The 21,489-nt window shown below is 36.2% G+C and overlaps 2 protein-coding genes across 3 annotated transcripts; one reads left to right on the top strand and one right to left on the bottom strand.

Annotated features, from left to right (window-relative positions):
• Positions 1 to 4,328: 4,328 nt before the first annotated feature.
• Positions 4,329 to 9,936, top strand: LOC119991856 (beta-amyrin synthase). Its single transcript, XM_038838351.1, has 16 exons — positions 4,329 to 4,539; positions 4,652 to 4,942; positions 5,918 to 6,103; positions 6,194 to 6,283; positions 6,541 to 6,738; positions 6,829 to 6,913; positions 7,376 to 7,542; positions 7,630 to 7,821; positions 7,919 to 8,032; positions 8,171 to 8,290; positions 8,382 to 8,504; positions 8,602 to 8,700; positions 8,792 to 8,848; positions 8,944 to 9,312; positions 9,400 to 9,480; positions 9,569 to 9,936. Exons 2-16 carry the CDS (start codon positions 4,736 to 4,738, stop codon positions 9,770 to 9,772), a joined length of 2,292 nt encoding a protein of 763 aa, XP_038694279.1. The 5' UTR covers positions 4,329 to 4,539; positions 4,652 to 4,735; the 3' UTR covers positions 9,773 to 9,936.
• A 604-nt stretch (positions 9,937 to 10,540) lies between these two features.
• On the bottom strand, positions 10,541 to 21,454 carry LOC119990993 (cycloartenol synthase-like). Of its 2 annotated transcripts, XM_038837156.1 has the most exons (18): positions 21,242 to 21,454; positions 20,317 to 20,502; positions 19,960 to 20,049; positions 19,328 to 19,522; positions 19,157 to 19,241; positions 18,591 to 18,757; positions 17,235 to 17,423; positions 16,889 to 17,002; positions 16,547 to 16,669; positions 16,308 to 16,430; positions 16,143 to 16,241; positions 15,921 to 15,977; positions 13,955 to 14,001; positions 13,719 to 13,862; positions 13,355 to 13,532; positions 11,870 to 11,950; positions 11,291 to 11,374; positions 10,541 to 10,909 (listed from the first exon to the last, which is right to left on the bottom strand). In XM_038837156.1, the coding sequence occupies exons 1-18, from the start codon at positions 21,452 to 21,454 to the stop codon at positions 10,796 to 10,798; spliced, it is 2,289 nt and encodes a 762-aa protein (XP_038693084.1). In that variant the 3' UTR covers positions 10,541 to 10,795. The 2 variants fall into 2 exon arrangements, with proteins under 2 accessions (XP_038693084.1, XP_038693085.1); XM_038837157.1 differs by lacking the exon at positions 15,921 to 15,977.
• Between the last annotated feature and the right edge of the window lie 35 nt (positions 21,455 to 21,489).

Below are 21,489 nucleotides of genomic sequence, written 5' to 3'. Positions count from 1 at the left end.
TATGGAGAAGAAGAATATCCATTAATATCCATTAATATTAATGAATATCTATTATAATAAAGAAGAAGAAGAAGATGTATATATACAAGAAGACCAAGAAAGTAATCTAAACTATTTTTTTCTTAGAATAGATGAAAGCTAAGCTACATTTGGCTGCATTGAGGAGACAAGTAATAAGTAATAGAAAAGGACAAGAATAATGACTCTGTCAACTGTGGCTTATTTATATAAATACTAGCAGCCGGCTAACATATGAAACCCTCTCCCTGCTAACTTCTAAAACTTGTCTCCTTCAACACGTCTTGATCTACTCAAATCGAACCACAAGCCGGCCTTCACTTCTCTTTTCTCTCCTATCCTCCATCTCTTTCTCTCTCTCTCTAATAATTCCTCTAGTACAACAGAATTAAACCCTTAATTTCTTGTGGGTTTTTTGTCTAGTATATTTATATAATTCAAATATGAGGAATTTGTTTTTGTTTTTCTAGTAAGGCAAGATGTCCATTATCATTAAAAGAGATACGAGAGAAATATATACATACACTGATGGATGCAGTTGCGAAGCCACGTTAGACCAAGGCCCTAAAAAAGAATACTAATTATATGTTAATTTCAATTTAGACCCCTCTTGTTGTAAAAAATCATGTTCATGGTTGAAATAATAAGATATGTGACAAATATTACTTATAATATTTTATAAAAATTTTATTTTTAGTGGTATTTTTTGTACTTTTGAATGTATAATTAATAGATAATCCTAAAAAAATTTCGAGGGCCTCTACCCCAAACCCCCGCTTAGCTTTGTCTACTATGACATAAAATCCTCTATCCATCACTGTGACACCTCTCATGTAAAGTCCTAGTTTCATCCCTGGATGGATGATTAATCCAAATCCAACCACTAACACATGTATTTTGAATAAACAACTCACAAGGAAATGCGACCCCTTTTACCAAACTCGCAGCGATTGGAAAACAAGAAGAAAAAAAGGATACACAAGCTATTTTTGGTCTAAGATTGAATATTATATCTAGTTGATGCGACATATATGTCCTAATCCAAAATTCAAAGGGAAAGCTTCAACCACACTCATTGCAAGTTTCTTCTTTTGTTTTTGTATGGAAATATATATATATATATATATATTGAGGCATTGCAAGTTACAAAAAGATAGCGTGTGAATTGAAATTCAAAAGTTTACTAGGTTGAATGTCATACAATGACGCAAACTTAGACTAGGAAATCACATCCAATAATAAGGATTAATAATAGTTAACATTAATTTGGTCCAAGTATGTTAGAATAGGAAAACACATCCAATTATAAGGATTAATAATAGTTAACATTAATTTGGTCCAAGTGTGTTAAAATCTCACATCCGTATATGTAAGGAGGATAATATCATTTATAAGAACAAGCTCACCCCTAACACAACAAGAAGCGCATTTTCCTAACCCAAGTGAGTTGGACTTTGACCCATGGGTTTTTATCCTTAGTACTTGGGTTAAGGAGAAACAAAGTCATGAGAACCCAATGTATTCTCGGGAACCGAAGAATCCAAAATGGACAATATTATTGGTGTGTGGATTTACAACAAAGTGTTGACACAAAGATATTAGATATGTAGGTAGAAAGCATGATAGTATAGTGCATGTAGTTAGGTATGGAGACTACTATAAAGCAAGGTAAAACAATTTAATTGTCAACCTATATGCCTATGTATATACATTGTTGGATGTGGACCAATACTTTGTTGAATTATGCATGGGCACAACATGTCCCTTGCATAGCCGGCTCTAAGGGGAGGCCAGACAGGTAGTCGTCTAGGGCCTCTCATGGGGGAGGGACCTCACTTTTCATTAAATTGTATATCTTTTTAGGTGTATATAGACAGTACAATATACTTGTCAATTGATATAAGAAAAAAATGGATTAGGAGGCTCCGCAATTAGTTTCAAATTGTAGAGTCTACAATTGGAATCCAATGGCTTGAGAGATGTGCCACATCACACTATATTTTTGTTTTTTCATTTTTAAAATTTGTATGTCTTTTTCTTCACCATTGAATATAAATTGTAGACTCTAAGGAATTGCGGAGCCCCCAAATCAGAAAAAAAAAATCCTAATATATTGTTATTTAAGAAAACAAGCCCATTAACCCAAACACAAAATGACACACCATCACATATATAAAAATTAAAAAGTGCAATTCATTGACCTATAACTTTGATTGTGGTAACAAATCAAATCCGAACTGTACAAGTGAGGCCCCTCCCCCATGAATTATTTGGTTTAGCGTTATTTGGTTTCATTTGATGTAATAAATTTATAAGTTTGAGTCGCTTAATTTATTGGATATTGGTGATAATTTATTTGTATTCAAGAACTAATTATATTGCATTTTGAATTTATTAGATATGCTGGATTTCATATTTATAAAAAAAAAAAATTATTTTAGGTAATGAGGGTCTCAGTTTCTTAACTTGTCTAGGGCCTCCAAAATGCTACAGACGGCCTTGGTCCCTTGATTGATGTGTAACAGGTTTTGTGGGTCTCTATACTTATATCAATTAATGGTCAAGGTTGATTACTGGAATAATTGGGATCCCTAACATTTTTGATAAATTAATCATATGTGAACGTCTAGCACTATTTTATTGACTTTGAAAAATCCTATGGAAGACAAACATTGTCAACTATATGAATCGATCGCATTCATAGAATTAAAAGCAAAGACTATTTTATTCTTGAAAATAACTAAAATAAATATTATTCCTACAATTAATTAAAGGTGGTAGAAATGAACACGTATGCTAAATAAAATTAATTCAAGCGGCATTCATTAATCAAGTCGCTTTCATAGTAGAAAATACTGAAATTGACACACAATTATTAAATGCTAAGCACTCCATGTTATATAAGTCTTTGTTGTCAATTACAGCTGTATGACTTTTTCAAACAAAACCAAAAATTAATCTTACCCCAATTACAGCTGCATGACACTCATATTTGTGGTATCTCATAAAGGTCTCAAGTTCGAGCCTCTCTTATACCCGTCCCCCTGTAATAAAAAAATACACTTTGACGGCTTACGTAGCGGTAAAACTAGTGGTATTCCCCTTGATAATCAGGGTTCAAATCTCATAAGTGTTAGAATTCCCCCACCCTCTTGACTTGTAACAACAAGACCTTATCTAAGGGGAAAAAAATATTCATTACAAGAATATTAACCAATGTAAGATTTTTCCATAATTTTTATGGAAAATAAATAAAATTAAAAAGAACAACAAAAATGATTTTATATTACGAAAGCATTACATGTTCATAATTGTTCATAATCTAGGTAACATGAGGAGAAGTGTGAGGGACCATTTTGTATTAAATGGTCCCCCACACTTCTCCTCATGTCACCTAGATTATGAACAATTATGGACACCAAAATTATAGACACACATCATTTTGGTTTATCTTATTGGCTAAGTTTATCTATATTTGAGGTAAATCTTCAAAACATTCCATACAAAAAACGAAAATCTTCAAAACATTGCTTGTACTTAGGGATGACAATTTGTGCTCGACCCAACCCGACCTGCACGGATTTTCCCCTATCCCAGGCTTGCACGGGGCGGGGACGGGCCAAAAAATCTCAACCCCCATGCAGGGTGGGGCGGGGGCGGGTTTGCCTCCCAACCCGACCCGCTATACATGTATATATATATATGTAGAAAATAATTATATATGTATATATACACACTCCACATACGTAAGATAGTTTTATTTTTAGATCTCATTTTAATAGTAATGGTTTTTTTAATACAATATATTGAATTATTATGTTTCTTCAATCAAAAAAACATTAAGTAGCTTAGTTGGTATGAGTACTAGTCATATATGTGAGAGCTGGATTTCATGTTCTATTCTTGATAAAGCAATTTTAAAAAATTCATAGGCAAAAAACATTTAAAGAAAAAATCATAGGCAAAAAACATTTTAAAAAATTCATAGGTAGAGATTTCCATAGGAATGGGGATCCGCGAGGATCCGTGGATTGTAAAGGGTTGGGGGAGGATCATGCCTACTTGTACTTTTTATTATTAAGTAGCATAAGTTAGGTTAAGTTGTACTTTTTATTATTAAGTATTATAAGTTAGGTTAAGTTACATATTGAGACATAGAGAGGTACACTTCCATTATATTCATATTATATATATAGAGAGAGAAAGAGAGAGAGAATGGTCAACTCAACTGGTGATAAATAAATCATAAATGGTAGTTGGAGCATCATAAAGTGTTTTTGTTTTCCTATAAAAGGATCTTCTTCTTTACTAATTACTATCAAAAAGCAATCTCAATACAACCATCTCTCTCTCTATCTCACACGCAACTCTAGCTTTCGTGACCTTAATTCACAAGAAGTGTGCAGGTACCCCAGCCTTTTCGTGCCAAAAACCATTACTTGCACCTACTAATTCTCCCGCAAACCTTTTCTCCTCTCCTTAATTCCATTCTCTCCTATCCTAAACAGCTAAAACTACCAGGTATATACATATACATATTCACACACACACACTCACACTCACACATACATACATATAGTTATATGATACGGCAGGCCAACTAAACTAGTATAATATATATCATCATTTTCAGGTCGACATCAACAACGTTATATATATATATATAGTTTGGTGTAAGTATATGTAATAGTGGCTGTTGTGAAAGAAAGAGAGAAGTATGTGGAGGCTAAAGATTGCAGAGGGAGGGAATGAGGCTGAGCCATACTTATACAGCACAAACAATTATGTTGGTAGACAAACATGGGAGTTTGATCCTAATTCTGGCACTCCTGAGGAGCGAGCTCTGGTCGAAAAAGCTCGCGACGATTTCTACCAGAATCGCTATCATGTCAAGCCTAGTAGCGATCTCCTCTGGCGAATGCAGGTATTTATAAAAATTTTCCCCCTAATACAACATTTCTATTCAGAAAGCAGACTCCTCATGTTTGGTCTTGTTACATAAACTGGTTTAGTTTATTAATTGAGACATTGTGTGTTATGCCAAAAACAAATTACAACGTGAAAATCGACAGTCAGTCAAATTAGCCAAATATACGACTTTTTTTATTTTTTGCATAGTGCATGTGTTAGGCAAATCATGGACTTTAAACATGTTGTGTATGCCAAATCTCAAAATTGACTGCCAAATATACTTTTGACGGAATCCGTTGTCACTACCTTTCGAGTGTGTAATTTCATGTACGAGTTTAGTAAGAATCAAGCCCACAATTCCTAAAGCGGGAAGACTAATTCCTAACTGATTAGGGTAGGAGTTGATTCCTCCAAATATACTTTGACTTTAATATTATTAGAAATTCACGCCTCAAACACATGCACGACTTTGTTCCTCCTTAGCTCATACAATTAATTACTACAGGCCGAAGCCTATGCGTCAAACCCTAACTCATTTTGGGTTAGGAAAAAGTCTTGTTACATGTTAAGAGTTAATTTTGCCTATATAAACCACTTGATTGACTTTGTCCCGTCCCTAACTGAAGTGGGACTTTTGAGTCATTAAAAACATCACGCTTAAAACGTGGAACCTTAAAACAATCATGTATTATTTTTGTTATTTTAACAATCCTATATACATGTACAATCTCCTCTTATAAGTGGTGTGTGATTACCGGGCCTCTCTAGACTTTTGGCCGGTGGTCCACCAAAACATGATTCTTGTTCTACAATTAATGAACTGGGCCAAGAGGGCCCATGACTTCCACCAGATTTTATAACAAGAAGGATCTGGGCGCGCGGTTAACAACCCACAGATACCACATGGACCATAATTTTTCATGGCCCACTGCTTTTATTACGAGGCTTTACTTTTATTTTTATTTTTATTTTCTTTATTTTTTTTCAGTTCCTGCAAGAAAAAAATTTCAAGCAAACAATACCAGCTGTCAAGGTAGAGGATGGTGAAGAAATCACACATGAAATAGCCACAACTGCCTTAAGAAGGGCTGTCCACTTCTTTGGGGCCTTGCAGGCCCACGATGGCCACTGGCCCGCTGAAAATGCCGGCCCATTGTTCTTCCTCCCTCCCCTGGTGAATTTTCCTTCCTTTTCTTTTTCTGATTTTTGTCTTTTTTTTTTTAGTACTTTAGTGTATATAACAGTTTTGTGAACCAAATTACAGGTGATGTGCATGTACATCACAGGACATCTTGATGCTGTATTTCCTGAAGAACATCGCACAGAAATCCTTCGTTACATATATAATCATCAGGTACCATGATAACAGTTGTGATGGGGATCCCAATAATTGATTTCTAAGTTATCTCAACTGTTGAGTTATATGCGAACAATTTCATGTGCATGATGTGAGATATGTGGAGCCCACGAATTCACTTGGATCATATGTGTCCAACTAAGTAATTGAGATATCAACTGTTGGGATCTTTATCATTTTCGAAATGATAATTCAATGAAATTAACCTTCAAATCATATATGATTGATTTCTGTTACAATCAAATTTTCTATAGAATGAAGATGGTGGATGGGGATTACACATAGAAGGTCACAGCACAATGTTCTGCACAGTTCTTAGCTATGTATGTATGCGTATTCTCGGCGAAGGACCGGACGGTGGCCGGAATAATGCCTGTGGTAGAGCAAGAAAATGGATTCATGACCATGGTGGTGTCACTTACATACCTTCTTGGGGGAAGACTTGGCTTTCAGTATGTACCTTAAACACATCTCATCTCTCCGATTAATTAATAATCTCATGATTAATTGTTTTTAATTGTATTTAATATTGGTTGGTTCAGATTATTGGGTTGTTTGATTGGTGTGGAACCAACCCAATGCCTCCAGAGTTTTGGATCCTCCCTTCATTTCTTCCTATGCATCCAGGTTGGTCAATTTTCCTGTTTCTCTAAAGCATTTATATTTAGGAAGTACTAATTAATTGCTTATAAACGATGCAAACCAAAGCTTAACTTGAAATATTGAATCTAGTTTTCCATAGAAAGGCATGCGAGGAGCTCTCAAAAGTTTAGGGTCCGATTGGTTTGTTTTCTGTTTTTTCTATTTCCCGTGTTTTATTTTTTATTTATTTTCAGAAAACATATATATATTTTTTTTCCATTTTCTGTTTTCACACTATTTTCCAATGAGTTTTTGTTTCCTGTATTTTCTAAAATGAACAATAAAACGTTCGTTTAGGGTTGTTTTCTATTTTCCGAATAATGCATGGAAAGCAAGCATACCAAACAAACCCTTAGACTCTCGACTTTGACACTTACTTGTTCAGTTCAAGTTTAGAGTCTGCTTAGGGTTTGACGTTTTAACTTCTTCATTTCCCTTTGAATGTAGCAAAAATGTGGTGTTATTGCCGGATGGTGTATATGCCAATGTCATATCTCTACGGCAAGAGATTTGTTGGTCCAATTACACCTCTCATCTTACAACTCAGAGATGAACTCCACACTCAACCCTACAACCAGATTAATTGGAAGAAAGTTCGCCATTTATGTGCTAAGGTACTACTGCATTCACTTAACTAGTTAAGCTTCCATTAATGTCATAACTTATGTTTCTCAATCAAACATCTGCACCACCAAATGCAGGAAGATCTGTACTATCCTCATCCTTTGATACAAGACTTGTTATGGGATAGTCTGTACATAGTTTCCGAGCCTCTTCTGACGCGCTGGCCGCTAAATAAGATGGTTAGAGAGCATGCTCTAAAAGTAACAATGGAGCACATCCATTATGAAGATGAGAACAGCAGATATATAACAATAGGATGTGTAGAGAAGGTAATGATTATTTCATTGTTAATCCAGTGTATTTTGAGCAATATATATGTATGTATCAGTACTAATTGATTATTGGTTTATGGTATGAAATGCACAGGTTCTATGTATGCTTGCTTGTTGGGTTGAAGACCCAAATGGGGATTATTTCAAAAAACATCTTGCTAGGATCCCAGATTACTTGTGGGTTGCTGAAGATGGAATGAAAATGCAAGTAAGTGTAATAATACAGATTACTCGTGGGTTCCAATTGCACACTTTTTTTTTGATATCCGAGAATTTTCCAGTCCAACATGTCCACCCGACAGCTGGGCCAACAAATTTCATATCACCGACCTTGATTTGTGTGCAGAGTTTTGGTAGCCAAGAGTGGGATGCTGGATTTGCCATTCAAGCTTTGCTTGCTTGCAATCTCGTAGATGAAATTGGAGATGTGCTTGCAAGAGGACATGACTTTATAAAGGCTTCTCAGGTTTAGTGTTTATTTCTTGAGAACTATATCTTGACTTGAATACTCAAATCATTATGTGAAATTTTATTTGGGTTCTTATCAATCAAATTAGATCAAAGACAATCCTTCTGGTGACTTCAAGAGCATGCACAGACATATTTCTAAGGGGTCTTGGACTTTCTCTGACCAAGACCATGGATGGCAAGTTTCAGATTGCACTGCTGAAGGTTTGAAGGTAACATATACATATACATATACATATATACTTCTGTTCATATGTAGTTTATTATATATTGTAGTGAGATCTCACCAAACTCTGTTTCTGTTTTCAGTGTTGTTTGCTTTTCTCAATGATGCCACCAGAAATTGTTGGTGAGAAAATGGAGCCTGAGAGATTATATGATGCTGTTAATATCTTGCTGTCTCTTCAAGTAAGGACTGAATCCCATTGTGAAAATGCATATAAAATCCATAAAATCTAAAACAAACCCTTAAAAAAATCTATATATTCTTGATTTCCAGAGTAAAAATGGAGGTTTAGCAGCTTGGGAACCTGCAGGGGCTCAAGAGTGGCTAGAAGTAAGTGTCCTTAACCTTTTTACTATACAGTTGGCTCTAACAAGTGTAATGTTGCCTAGAATTGGCATTCACTAGCCATCTTTTGCCCTAATTAGTTGCTGAATCCAACGGAGTTTTTCGCGGACATTGTTGTTGAACACGAATACGTTGAGTGCACCTCATCCGCCATTCAAGCTTTTGTATTGTTCAAGAAGTTGTACCCTGGATATAGGAAGAAAGAGATTGAAATCTCCATTGAAAATGCTGCAAAGTACCTTGAAAATGTGCAAATGCCTGATGGTTCATGGTATGGGAACTGGGGAGTTTGCTTCACATATGGGACCTGGTTTGCACTTGGAGGGCTGACAGCCACTGGTAGGACATACAACAACTGTGCTGCTACAAGAAAAGCTGTCGATTTTCTTATCAGAACACAGAGAGACGACGGGGGCTGGGGCGAGAGTTACCTTTCATGTCCAGAGAAGGTAAACTAAGGACTAATCATCTACATGATCATGTAAAACTATCTTAAATAGCACAAAACAGTAATGCCCTGTTTTCCGGTGATGCAGAGATACGTGCCCCTCGAAGGAGGCGGATCGAACCTGGTACATACAGCATGGGCTATGATGGGATTAATTCATGCTGACCAGGTTAGCTGTGAAGGTTTAATAATGTGCTATTATATGTGCAGCAACCCAGAATTGTGAACTCATCATCTACTTCTGTAATAATCTACAGGCAGAAAGAGACCCAATGCCTCTTCATCGTGCCGCAAAGTTGATAATCAATTCTCAACTGGAGAGTGGTGATTTCCCACAACAGGAAATCACAGGTGTTTTCATGAAGAACTGCATGTTACACTATGCAGCATACAGAAACATTTATCCACTGTGGGCATTAGCAGAGTATCGGAGGAGAGTAACATTATCTTCCAAAGTCTAGCAGAAACTACTAAATAAGTTCAGCTCAATCAACAAGATGTAATATAAAGCAATAAGTCAATCATTACTTTACATTATGTATATTGCAAGTATAATTTGATGTTGATTACTGTCCAGAAACGTTTCGATGAAATAAGTGTACAAGTTAATTCCTTCCTTGGGTAATCCTCTGCCTTCTTATGAACTGATTTGCGACGTCTACTTTCATATAATAGGGTATGAATGCTTCCAATTAGAATCGTCCAAGTACGCTAAATACACATTATGAAAGTACCTAATAATAGTTTACAGTTCGCTGTACCAAGCTTGTCAGCCTCCAACCGAGGCAAACTAAGCGGTGATAAAATTAGGATATATCTTACACTAAGGGCACTTGCAATGGTACACAATTATTGGGCCAACAAAGATGTTGTCTTTTGCTGATGTGGTTGTATTGTAAAACGTGTTTTACTCATGTGACTGTATTGAGAGAAGTGTTTTGTTGATGTGGATGTATTGATATTTGGTGTAGTTTTGTTGTGGATAATATGAAGAAATGAAATGTTGTTGGATTTGGTGGAAAGAGAAAGTGTGTGGAAAGAGAAAGTGTATAGAAATTTGTGTTCTGCTGATGTGATTATATTAGAATACGTGTTTGACTTAACTTTTTGTGTAATAGAGGTGAAACCCAACATTAATTTTGTTGGGGACATTTCCCCCTAAACCATTGCAACTACCCTAATCAGAAGCTTCTTTGGAAACCATTGTGACATCGTCACTTTCATGTATGTAAACTAGAAAGGCCAGAGCGGCTTACTGAGAATAACTTCAAATCCATGAACGAGCATTACACCATGGGATAAATCCATATGACAAATTTCAAATATTCTAACCTTTGAAAACCATAAATGAGAGATTTGAACAACTAAAACAAATTTTATAGGGGATTTATAATTACCGGTTTGGCACTATCAGCATCAATACATGATCGATATTTCATTATCCGGAGAGAAGTCTTGAAAGAAATAGTAACTCTTGACATAATTCAAAGAGATCGTAATACCCGGTGACGATATTCTCCAAGAGCCCATATGGGGAAAATGTTGCGATATGCAGAATAACTAATCATACAATTTTTGTTAAAGACACCCATGATCTCCTGTAAAGAAGAGGGAATCATCAGTGGACCACAAACTCTCTCTCTCATATATATATGAAAATTCTCAAGTGAGGGATCCCTCACCTTATTTAAAATGAGGGATTCATCTAACACCATTCATTATGTGTAAGTATGACCCCCACACGTGATGGAGTCCGCGCGAATGGTGTTAGATGGATCCCGCATTTTAAATAAAGCGTGGGATCCCGCACCTGAGAAGCCCTATATATATATAACCTTGATAAGCATAAACTTTTCTGCTTCATCAAGGCAATGGTTGAACAACAATGATACGATGGTAAACCCAACAAAAGTGGATATTCAAGACAACAAATGAACATCCAAACTGAAGAAAATATGAACTAAAATCCAATAACTCACCTCTTGAGGAAAATCTCCATTTTCCATCTGAGAATTCACTAATATCTTCGCTGCACGGTGCAAAGGTGTTGGATCTCTTTCGGCCTTTCATAAAATAAAAAATAAAATATTATCAAGGAAAAAACACAGCTAGTTCAGCTCTAGTTATATAATATAATTAAGAATGTACGTAATTTTTGAAGAGTTCAAGGGCTTTAGGTAAGACATTGTAACTTCGATCAAACAATAGCATCCTGACAGCAAGCTTTTTTCTCAGGAATCATTTTTAATACAGGCGTGCTCCAAGTGATAGGATGGTAAATGCCAACTGAGACCCCAGCTTTCTTTATTTAGCTTTCCTTTTTTTTCTTGAATTTACCTTACACAGATTGATATTTTTCCAAAGCAAGGGGAGAAGGGAACAAATAAAAGAAAAGATCTTTCCATTATTATCCTCTAGTATTTCCGGGTATTAAACAGAACTAGATGCATTTTTAATCACAATGTAGGTCAAACGTTTCAGGACTCTATCCCATGTTTACAAGTGTTTTTTTTTTCCCTGAAAAGAAAAAAAGAAAAAGAATTTATCCAAAATTTTACCTGCCCAGCTTCAATGAGGGCCAACATAGCCCACCCAGTATTGACAATATGTGGCTTGTCACCCTTCAGATTTGTATACACCTGTTTTAAAAGACATCGTCCTGTTATTAAAAGAAGAGAAAACATACAAATTGCCACAACTGAAAAATCCCATACCTAATTCAATTTCCTCTCACCGAGACACCGACTCATAAGACAGGCCTCATCGACGGAACTTTATATTGAAACCTTCTTCCAAAAGACTGTTTTGGAAGAATAATATGTGATAAATAAGTAATTTTTAGCTTCTGTTAGATGTTTGTTAAGTGCAAGCCCTTGCCCAGAGGTAAGGTAACTCATTAAAAGTTAAAACCAAGGCACAATGTGTCAAACCAAGGAGACAACCTCCCTGTAATAAATATACAAGGTTGCTTACATTTGCCCCAGTTAGATGAACACAAGCAGCCTTTTGCATTAAGTGCTACATTTGTTTCCCCTCTAGAAGTTTATTAGAGCATATGAACAAGATCTTTGATGGATAATGCTATAGATGTTCTTGAGTCCAAAAATCAATCACAGTATATGTTAGTGTTTGCAAAGCATGTGAGAGAACAACAATGAGTAGCCATTTGGCTATAATGTTGGGGCCAAGCATCCATCACAGTACATGTAAGATTTTACGTTTTCAAGGCATGTGATGGAACAATAATGAGACAACCCGTTCTAGTGATGAAGACAAGGCTTACGATTCTATTGAGAGTATCTAGCAATATAGAAAAGTCTTTAAGTAGGATGTCTCATTAAAAATTCAGTTTGCAGTGGAGCTATGACGCCATTTTCTTTTTACTCTCCTGTTGTGGGTTTTTGTGCATAATCATTTGAGGTCAGGTGTTGATTTCCTTACGTATTCTGCACATAAATTATTGTTGGACTTGGGCATATGGCATTAAGGGCATTCACATTATTGATGCCCCGTACAATCAACCTTTTTCTATTTAACCAAAACCTTCCATCACGACCAGCCAGATAATCTCTTCAGTTCATGATTCTCTAGGTGCATGTTATAACACTAATAGTTTAGTGAGGATAGAAAGACCATCTATATACAGATTTCCTTTATGGTCAAGGGGCTACAAGTTATAATCTTTAGCTTTTCGTATCAATTGATCAAGTCAAAACGGTAACACCTAGGAAAGTGAGCAAAAGTCAGTTCTCTTCCTTTGATATCCTCATGCATGCCTTAAGTGGGATTGACTTCATGCTCCAGAGTCGCAAGACTTTGTAATTTCAGAGGAATGTTCAAGAAGCATAAATTCCTTTATCTAACTTAGTGGTAATGTTTTCATGATTAGAATATTTTTATGTATTATTAAGTGATTGGGAACAAAGTGACCAAGTGATTTTCACCGAAATACATATCAAAACACGAAGTAAGCAAAGCATTCAACAAGACAGTTACAGATCGGAAGAAATGGAAGGGTGTTCAAAGTAGGAAGGATGACAGACCTTGTTTTGACATGATAGGTAACTCTCTCCCCAGCCACCTGTTCTAAGCTCTTTGGACAACAGATATGCACAAGCCTTACGAAGGCTGTGGCAATTAGTATAAGTCTTCCCAGCTGCTACAAGCCCCTTTATTCCAAACCAACCACCATAAGTGAAGCAGACTCCCCAGGATCCATACCTATTGAGAAGATCCACAATAATCAAGTGCAATGAATTTCATGATAACTGCTCCTAGTTCCTAAAGAGATAAAGTACCCAGGCTACGATGAGTCAATCTTACAAAATCAGGCTAGAAAAAGATGTGTGGAACAATTAATTGGAAGGAAGTGAAAAAATACATAGAAAAAATAATGCACAAACAAACCAAGAGCCGTTTTCTTCTTGGATCCTTTCAATGAATTCGCCAGCTTTAGCTATACAATTATCTACTTCTTCCCTCCTATGTGTAGGATAGAACCTTTTGAATGAGCTTAAAGCTTGAATTGCTGCCGAAGTACATTCAACATATCTATGCAGTCACTCAAGCAGGAAATCAGAACTTGTCATCAGTATAATAAAAACATGTTTTAACACATAATTTATAGCACACTGAGATCTTACGGGTAGTCAATCACAATGTCACCAAATGTTTCAGCGGGGTTGATAAACTGAAAAGATATGACAGAAACACCAATAGAGTGATTAAGTCATGGTAACATTAATATTAATATAAAATTGTCATGTCTGGGCTGATATCCAAATATAGTATACAAGATACTCAGTTAGAGACAGAAGATGCTGTAAAAGTTTACCATTACTATTGTTTCTAATGCGAAAAGGATTATCATTCTCATCAGAAAGAAGAACCCTACTGTAACGTTTGCCCAGTGAGGAAGAGGGGCACAATACCAAGAGTAACCCCTTGTCAAATCATATTCAAATACACTGATTTAATTATTCAAATACACTGATTCAACTACGAACAGTTTCTCACCAAATATTTTTATTGATGGGCACCTTTGAACAATTATATGGTACAATGTCCTATACGTTTCTCTCTCTTCCTAACCAATGGTTAAACATCCTCATTCCACAACATGTTTTCTCATCACTTTCATGATGCAAACCATTGTACACAGTGAATTTCTATCCTCATCGTCTAAGTCTCACCTACCTATCTTAATCTCCCTCGTAAACCTTTCAAGTTCCACCATTTATACTAGAATTTTTAAATAATTTGTTTCTTCTAGGAGGCCCACTTTAATATCAACTTCTACTACAATTAAGCTATATTATACAGCATGATTGAAGACTGTCACCCAGGATCTCTCTGCAGTACATGTAACATATCTGGTCTGTCTTTTGTATAATAGTAAAATCTGATCCGACTAGCACGAAGATCATTACATATCATCAAGTTTCAACCTGTCTTTCTGAACAAAGGTTAGTTGATCACAAATGACAAGACATACTAAACTGTAACATGGCTTCTCCTCTTACATTCTTATCTCCAAACCAAAACAAGACGCCTCACGCACACAACATGGACGCTCTTGCTTTGTTCGATCTATCCATGAAAGTGTGCCCTTTTGCAAATGTCTCCATATGGTTTCCTCTGCACATTTCGCTTTGGTATACGAAGAAAATTAACTTTTTTTTGATATTCGAGAACGACACTATACAAGCTTGCCCTTTGATATCCGATATGGGCCCAAACTCGGGCCATCAGGCATACGCCAAAGAAGTTTCCCACCTCAGGTCAGTTGGGCCAAAGCCCAATGTGTTGCCACAAGGGTATTGCTCCTAGTCCACCCTACAAACCGTAAGACCCTTTGAAGCATTCACATCCAATTCTATGCCTAAAGAAATCATTTCAGTCCATTGGAAATACCTTAAGACAAAAGACTGCTTCGCAGCAAAAGACAACACATTCAGATGAATAATATACTGCGTTTCTGCCCCACATGAATAATCCAAAGATAGAATGTGGGAAATTCACTTTCCAATAACCTTCTACAACCCTCTCTCCACCATCTACACCAACATTTTGCTTAAGACTTCCAGCCAAAAAGAATAAAACCAGGTGAAATGACAAAGACCCATGGAGATTGGCAAAAACTGACATAGTTTAGATATCATATCTCCAAAAAAAACTAGCACGGTCCATCTTATGAGCCTGGAAAAAAGGGCAAAAATGGGGGAAGGCATTATTACAGCAGAAATAAAGAAGACGCCAGCTTTCCCCATGATATGTATGAATCTTCCGCACAAGCACAAATTGCAAGAGGTTCAAGGACTTCAAAATTGATAAATTTATGTAATGCATCTAGAAAAGGGGATTATCAGAGATCTATATACATATTTAAAAGAACTCATCTTTCTGAATAGCACACATCACAGCAGATAAAAAGCAGAAATAACTATTGAGGTGAATGTTGCCAACATGTTAAGGTCCTCTTATCTTAGAAACTTAAAGATTCTTCTTAAATAGTGAAAAAGTGTAGATATTATTACAGGTATCTATAGGGAGACCTCCATGATAAAGGTATAGGGGTTTAAAGGTAAGAAAACGAATATTACTCTTTACCTCCAACCACTGGTAGGATCTTGTCAATTCATATGTTGCAAACCCACCATCAGCATTCTGCAGTGAACCCAAGAGAAAAAAAAAAAAAAGAAAAAGAACAGCAGACTTGGCTTGTTGACTTACTTAAAAATGAAATGCTTTGCCCCATTAATATATCTAATCTTTCAAGTTTTCTTTCACTAATCAAAATCTAGATGAAGTCCAAACTGACATCAATAGTACCTGTAATGACAGGATAACATTGACAGAGTCATATACCCGCTCCGCATCCAAAGGTTCCCCAACTATTTCTGATGGAAAAGTTGATAATAACAGAGCAGCCTGGAGAAAAATATACGTCACTTACATTGGTCAGATAAAACCTCCTAACATTCATTTACCATTTACCTTCAATCCTTCTGCTGTGCAATCAGAAATGGGCCATCCATGATCTGCAGTTGAGAATGGCCAGGCACCTTTAGAGATGTGACGATACCAGAAACTAAGGTCCCCAGGACAGTCTTCTAAAACCTTTGAGAAAGCACAAATGGTAAAGGAAACGAGCAAAATAACTGTACCCCGGTAGATGAGAACCTGGGAAACTTTAATGTACTTGTCAAGATGATTGTATTCCAGTAGATGAGAACCTGAGAATCTTTTAAGTACTTGTGTGCTCTTTTCAGACTAAGACCGTACTCTTCAACAAGGTCTGTTGAAATAATTGCTTGAACAGCAAATGCAGAATCCCATAATTGACTTCCATTATAACCCTTCAGGAAAATTACTATAACATTAGGTAAATATAAAAATTGTAACATGATTTTTTTTCGCCTCTCATGACATGCCATTAATATAATGGACTCCACAAGATATTACCATGTTTTCCTCAGAGGTGAGAAATAAGAGAGGAGGGAAGGATAGAAGGGGAGGTGAGAAATAAGAGAGGAGGGAAGGAGGGCAAATAAGACTCTCTAATGTTATATTTACACCTGCATTTTCATGCCATCCTCAGCAAGCCACAAATAATCATATATTCTTGGAATATGCAGTTTGAATGCCTCCGATTGTGGATCTTCCACCCAGCAACAGAGCATATTCAACACCTGCATAATTTAGTGAAAGGCAGTCAACTACTCTGAGTATGACAGGATTGGCAAAAGAGCTTAGTTTCAAAAGCGATATAAGTTCTGATTCCATGAGTAAAGCACACCATGTTTAAAATAATTATACAGTAGATTTCTAGTGACTGATTTAACTTTGTTTTCTGAAAAACTGCACTCTGCTGCTATACGCAAACAAAAATTGAGAGCACCATCAGAAATTTTCCATGTATACCTTGTTAACAGGGCCTATGCATATATAACGTGTATTCTCATCTTCATAGTGGATATGCTGCATTACAGTCCGCAGAGCTTTCTCTCTTAACCTTCTAGCAGGCCAACGCATAAATGTAGGCTCATATGCATAGTAAAGAGATGACCAGAGAACATCTTGAACCAGTGGATGTGGGTAGTACAGATCTTCCTAGCAAGATCAGTGGAATCACATATCAGTTTAAGACACTGAAGGATGATAACAGATACAACAATTATAAAAGAAAGGACAGAGAAAAGAAAGAATTTGTTGACAACAATTGTACAAAAAATGCAGCAACTATAATTACTGATGATTACATAGAAACTATAACAGTGAAGTGCATTCCTCTGAGCACTTCTTGACAACAATCTACCAGAGATTGCAAGGAAAATAATGAAAATAGAACAGAAAAGGCACACCTTCCGACTCCAAAAATGCTCATCATATACACAAAGCACATATTTTGCCAAACGCATGACATACTAGCACAGGCAATGAAATCATTATCATTTTATTTCAGAAAGAGACTTGTACCATAAAATTTTTTAATGACTTGTTCATAATGCTAGAGAGTCGTGACTTGTGACCCCACATATAAAAGATACAGTTTATGATAGATTCCAGTTCTTCATTTGATGAATTGCTTCAAACTGTGAAAGAGTGTCTAGTCCTGTTAAGATAGAATCTCTGGATTCTTAGCACAATCAGTAACATAAAAGCCAATACCAACAGCATACACTACACCAAGCCAACAAAATGATCAACAAGTCAAGTAAAACAATAATAATAGGTAAACAACTCTCGTGCACAAGGCTGCCGCAGTAGGTGGGCTCGGGGCCAGGCATGATGTACCTAGACCTTACCCCCCACATAATATGTGGAGAGACTGTTTTTCAAAAAATGAACCTGTGACCTATAGGTTGCACCGCTGCAACTCTACCACTGACCACATGTTCGTCCGTAAGTAAAACAATAATAATAATAAAGAAAAAATCCATTCCCCATAATATTATCAAAAAAATTATCATGTGTACACAATTTATGCTCTTCTTTTGTGGTGTATAGAGAAAACTGCAAGAAAACCTTGTCACGGAGCAAGACATGACAACAAAAAAAAAAAAAAAAAACCCTCTAAAATGCTGGTTTTAAAATCTTCAATTCAATTACATTTGTGATAATTTAAAACCTCTGGCCATGTGAAATGTAGTGACACTGCATCACCATTCACCAAGAAAATTTGGACCAAACAAAAATTATATTGTGCAATGCACATGATCATGCTAGAACAACAAAACAAAGTGAACAGCCAAAGAACATACTAAGTCTCTTACCAACCTTGGCACATGTACTGCGAGCTTTGTTCCAATCTACTTCATGGTAAGGAACTGTATAAAGCTCCTTTCTCAAAGATAGAACTGTGGGTGTGATCGGACCAACAAACCTCCTCCCATATAAATATGACATAGGCAGATACACCATTCGGCAATGACACCACATTCTTCCTATGTATAGAAAATTGCATAGTTGTTATAAAAGGAAAAAAAAATACAACCAAATGCAGATTTTGAAACAAGAGACAATTGTGGTTCACTCCAGCCCTTAAGGAACTGACTAACAATTCAATTATTGTTTAGTCTCCAGCACTTGCAGACAAGACTAAACTAGAAGCTCATAAAATGTGCCCACACTAACATAGTTGTACAGAGCAAAAAACTAGGAGATATGCAAAAACATATACAAATTAACACAACCCCTGCGCTTTTCTCATAGATTTTTTTTATCTTATGTAATGAGTGCAAAGATATGATGATTTCATATTACAAAAGAAAACATTCTTTTCCCCAATTTTGTTGACTAAACATGTAGAATTAACGAACAAAAATAGAGAATCAATTTGGGACCTGGATGCATAGGCAGAAGGTAAGGACATAGCCATACTTCTGGAGGCAGTGGATTATTCCCAGTCCATTCATACACTCCAAGTACCTGATGAATAAGAAAAAGGGATGTTACTGGTATTTTACTATAATTTCATTTCTCAAAAATGAATTGAACAAAGACATGACCCATACCGAAAGCCACATTTTCCCCCATGAAGTAATTGCAGTAGCACCACCATGGTCCAAGATCCATTTCCTTCCATTTTCTATTGCACCCTCTCCACCCTCAATTCCTTCACCAAGCAACCTCAAAGTGACATAGTTCAGGGCAGTACCAAACATGGTGCTTGGGCCCTCAATATGAAGACCCCATCCACCATCTCTATTCTGCAGCAAAATGAGGCACAAAACCAAAAATATAATTTTTTATCTTCATAAACAGTGCTGATGCTAGTGAAACTCAAGCAGCTTAAAAATTCCCCGCCGGGCCTACTTGTTTATCTCTCATCAATGATTATAACATGATTCCGGAGTTTGAAGATAGCTATTGAAGAGAGAATGCATTTTCCTTCAAAATAAGCCAAAACGTGTATGCTTATATGTCTGTAATACTGCCAATTTTTCATATCTTCAAGAAATGGATGCTGGAAATGCAAAAAGAAGAAACAGCAGAAGGGCAGAAATAGCATTTTCGTATTGAAAAGCCAAAATAAACATATTTACATGTATATAATACTAAAAAATTCATATCTACAAGACATTGACATAGAGCTGCAAAAGGCAGAACATATAGAAAGGCCACCATTACAGGAAAATATTCTTGCCTGGTGGTTGTAAAGATATCTGCACATCTCATGTTGATGTTCTCTTGATAAGACAGCATTGAGAGCTCCAGTAATATGCAGAGTTATAATCTGAAACAGATGAAAAAAAAGACTGAATTATGTTTCATCTAGCTCATTGTGAAAGAATGCTAATAACTATTGAGAATTTGAGACAATAAATCAGCAAAAAAGAAAAAGAAAAAAATTATTAACTTGACAGCTCCAGCGCCAAGAAGAAAAGGGCTTCTAAGGCATCTTGTAACACTTAATTCTTAAATTCCTTCCTCTTTTCTTATGAAAATATTTAACGGCCTTTTGTATAAAGAAAAAAAAAATGAATACAGGTTCAGTTCTTACCAAACCAGGAAGCAGAAACAAAGGACCCCCATAATCTCCTGGCCAATGTCCATCGTCTGCCTGGATTGTTGAGTAGAAATTAACAGCCCTTTGTAATGTGGTAGTCACTACCTCATCTGTCACATCTTCAGATGCTTTAACTTTAATTTGTGGTAGATTCACAGAATACAGGTTCTCTTTTGCAAACTACATTTTAGAATGATAAATATTAGTAAATAATGTACACACAGATAATTTCTAAATTACAGGACACGGTTAATGAAACACCCAAAACAACGAAAAACTTCCCATCTCTAGTAATGTTTTACTCAAACAGAAATCAATGAAATCCTCCCTCCCGCTAGAAAGCATTAGAACTACAAATTTATCCCACTGATTATATGAACAACGTAGAGGTACCTCTGAACAGAGTACAAGAAATGGTAAAAAGAACGCCCCACTGGTTACATGACCAAAAAATAAAAACAGTTGACTAGACCTCCCCAAATATTTGGAACGAAGACTCAGAAGATCATGATGAGAACGCAAACAACTTTCCCATTCACCACAGCTCACAGCATGAAATCAGCAGAAAATGAAGTAACATATGATACAAGTAATAAATCACACTGCATCATTTCTTCAAACTTGTTCCATGCCCGATAACTTGTTCCATATAAATTTAATATTATAACTTAAGCAAATATATTGAAAAAATGGGGGAAGTCAATCGAATCACTAAATACATACGTCAACAACCCAAAAAAAAATCCAAGAATTGCACAGATTCCAAAAGAAATAGACAATAATGAATAATCCCTTATAACAACACGAAATTGTATTGTTCATCAGTATTTAGTCAGAATGAAAAAAAAAAACAAAAAACAAAAGAAGCAAGCAAGATTAGCGGAAATGATGGAGACAGGTTTGACTGAGAAGTCCTCACCTGGATTCTCATCAAGCGATCTGCACTGTGCTTCTTCTCAAAGCGATGATTGGTGAACTCCCGACGAGCATTCTCCACCAGAGAGAGCTCTTCAGGTGACCCTAACTCCGGGCAGAACTCCCATACCTGGCGGCCGACGTGACCGTTCACGCTCCTCATCCATGCCCCATCGCCGTCCCCCACCGTCTCTGCTCCAATCTTGAGCCTCCACATTGTTAGAAATCTGAAAAACTAAAATCAAATCACTT

This window comes from Tripterygium wilfordii, chromosome 22, assembly GCF_013401445.1.
Source record: "Tripterygium wilfordii isolate XIE 37 chromosome 22, ASM1340144v1, whole genome shotgun sequence".
NCBI classification, from domain to species: Eukaryota; Viridiplantae; Streptophyta; class Magnoliopsida; order Celastrales; family Celastraceae; genus Tripterygium; species Tripterygium wilfordii.
This window is presented reverse-complemented; position numbering and strand designations above follow the sequence as displayed.

Excerpts from the sequence above, each read along its gene's own strand:
- LOC119991856 (XM_038838351.1), top strand. The coding sequence starts at position 4,736 with ATGTGGAGGCTAAAGATTGCAGAGGGAGGGAATGAGGCTGAGCCATAC. Across the intron at positions 6,284-6,540 it reads GTTACATATATAATCATCAG|AATGAAGATGGTGGATGGGG; the intron begins GTACCATGATAA and ends AATTTTCTATAG. Across the intron at positions 8,849-8,943 it reads GGGCTCAAGAGTGGCTAGAA|TTGCTGAATCCAACGGAGTT; the intron begins GTAAGTGTCCTT and ends TGCCCTAATTAG.
- LOC119990993 (XM_038837156.1), bottom strand. The coding sequence starts at position 21,454 with ATGTGGAGGCTCAAGATTGGAGCAGAGACGGTGGGGGACGGCGATGGG. Across the intron at positions 19,242-19,327 it reads GGGGGAAAATGTGGCTTTCG|GTACTTGGAGTGTATGAATG; the intron begins GTATGGGTCATG and ends CTTATTCATCAG. Across the intron at positions 13,863-13,954 it reads GACATTGTGATTGACTACCC|ATATGTTGAATGTACTTCGG; the intron begins GTAAGATCTCAG and ends GTGACTGCATAG.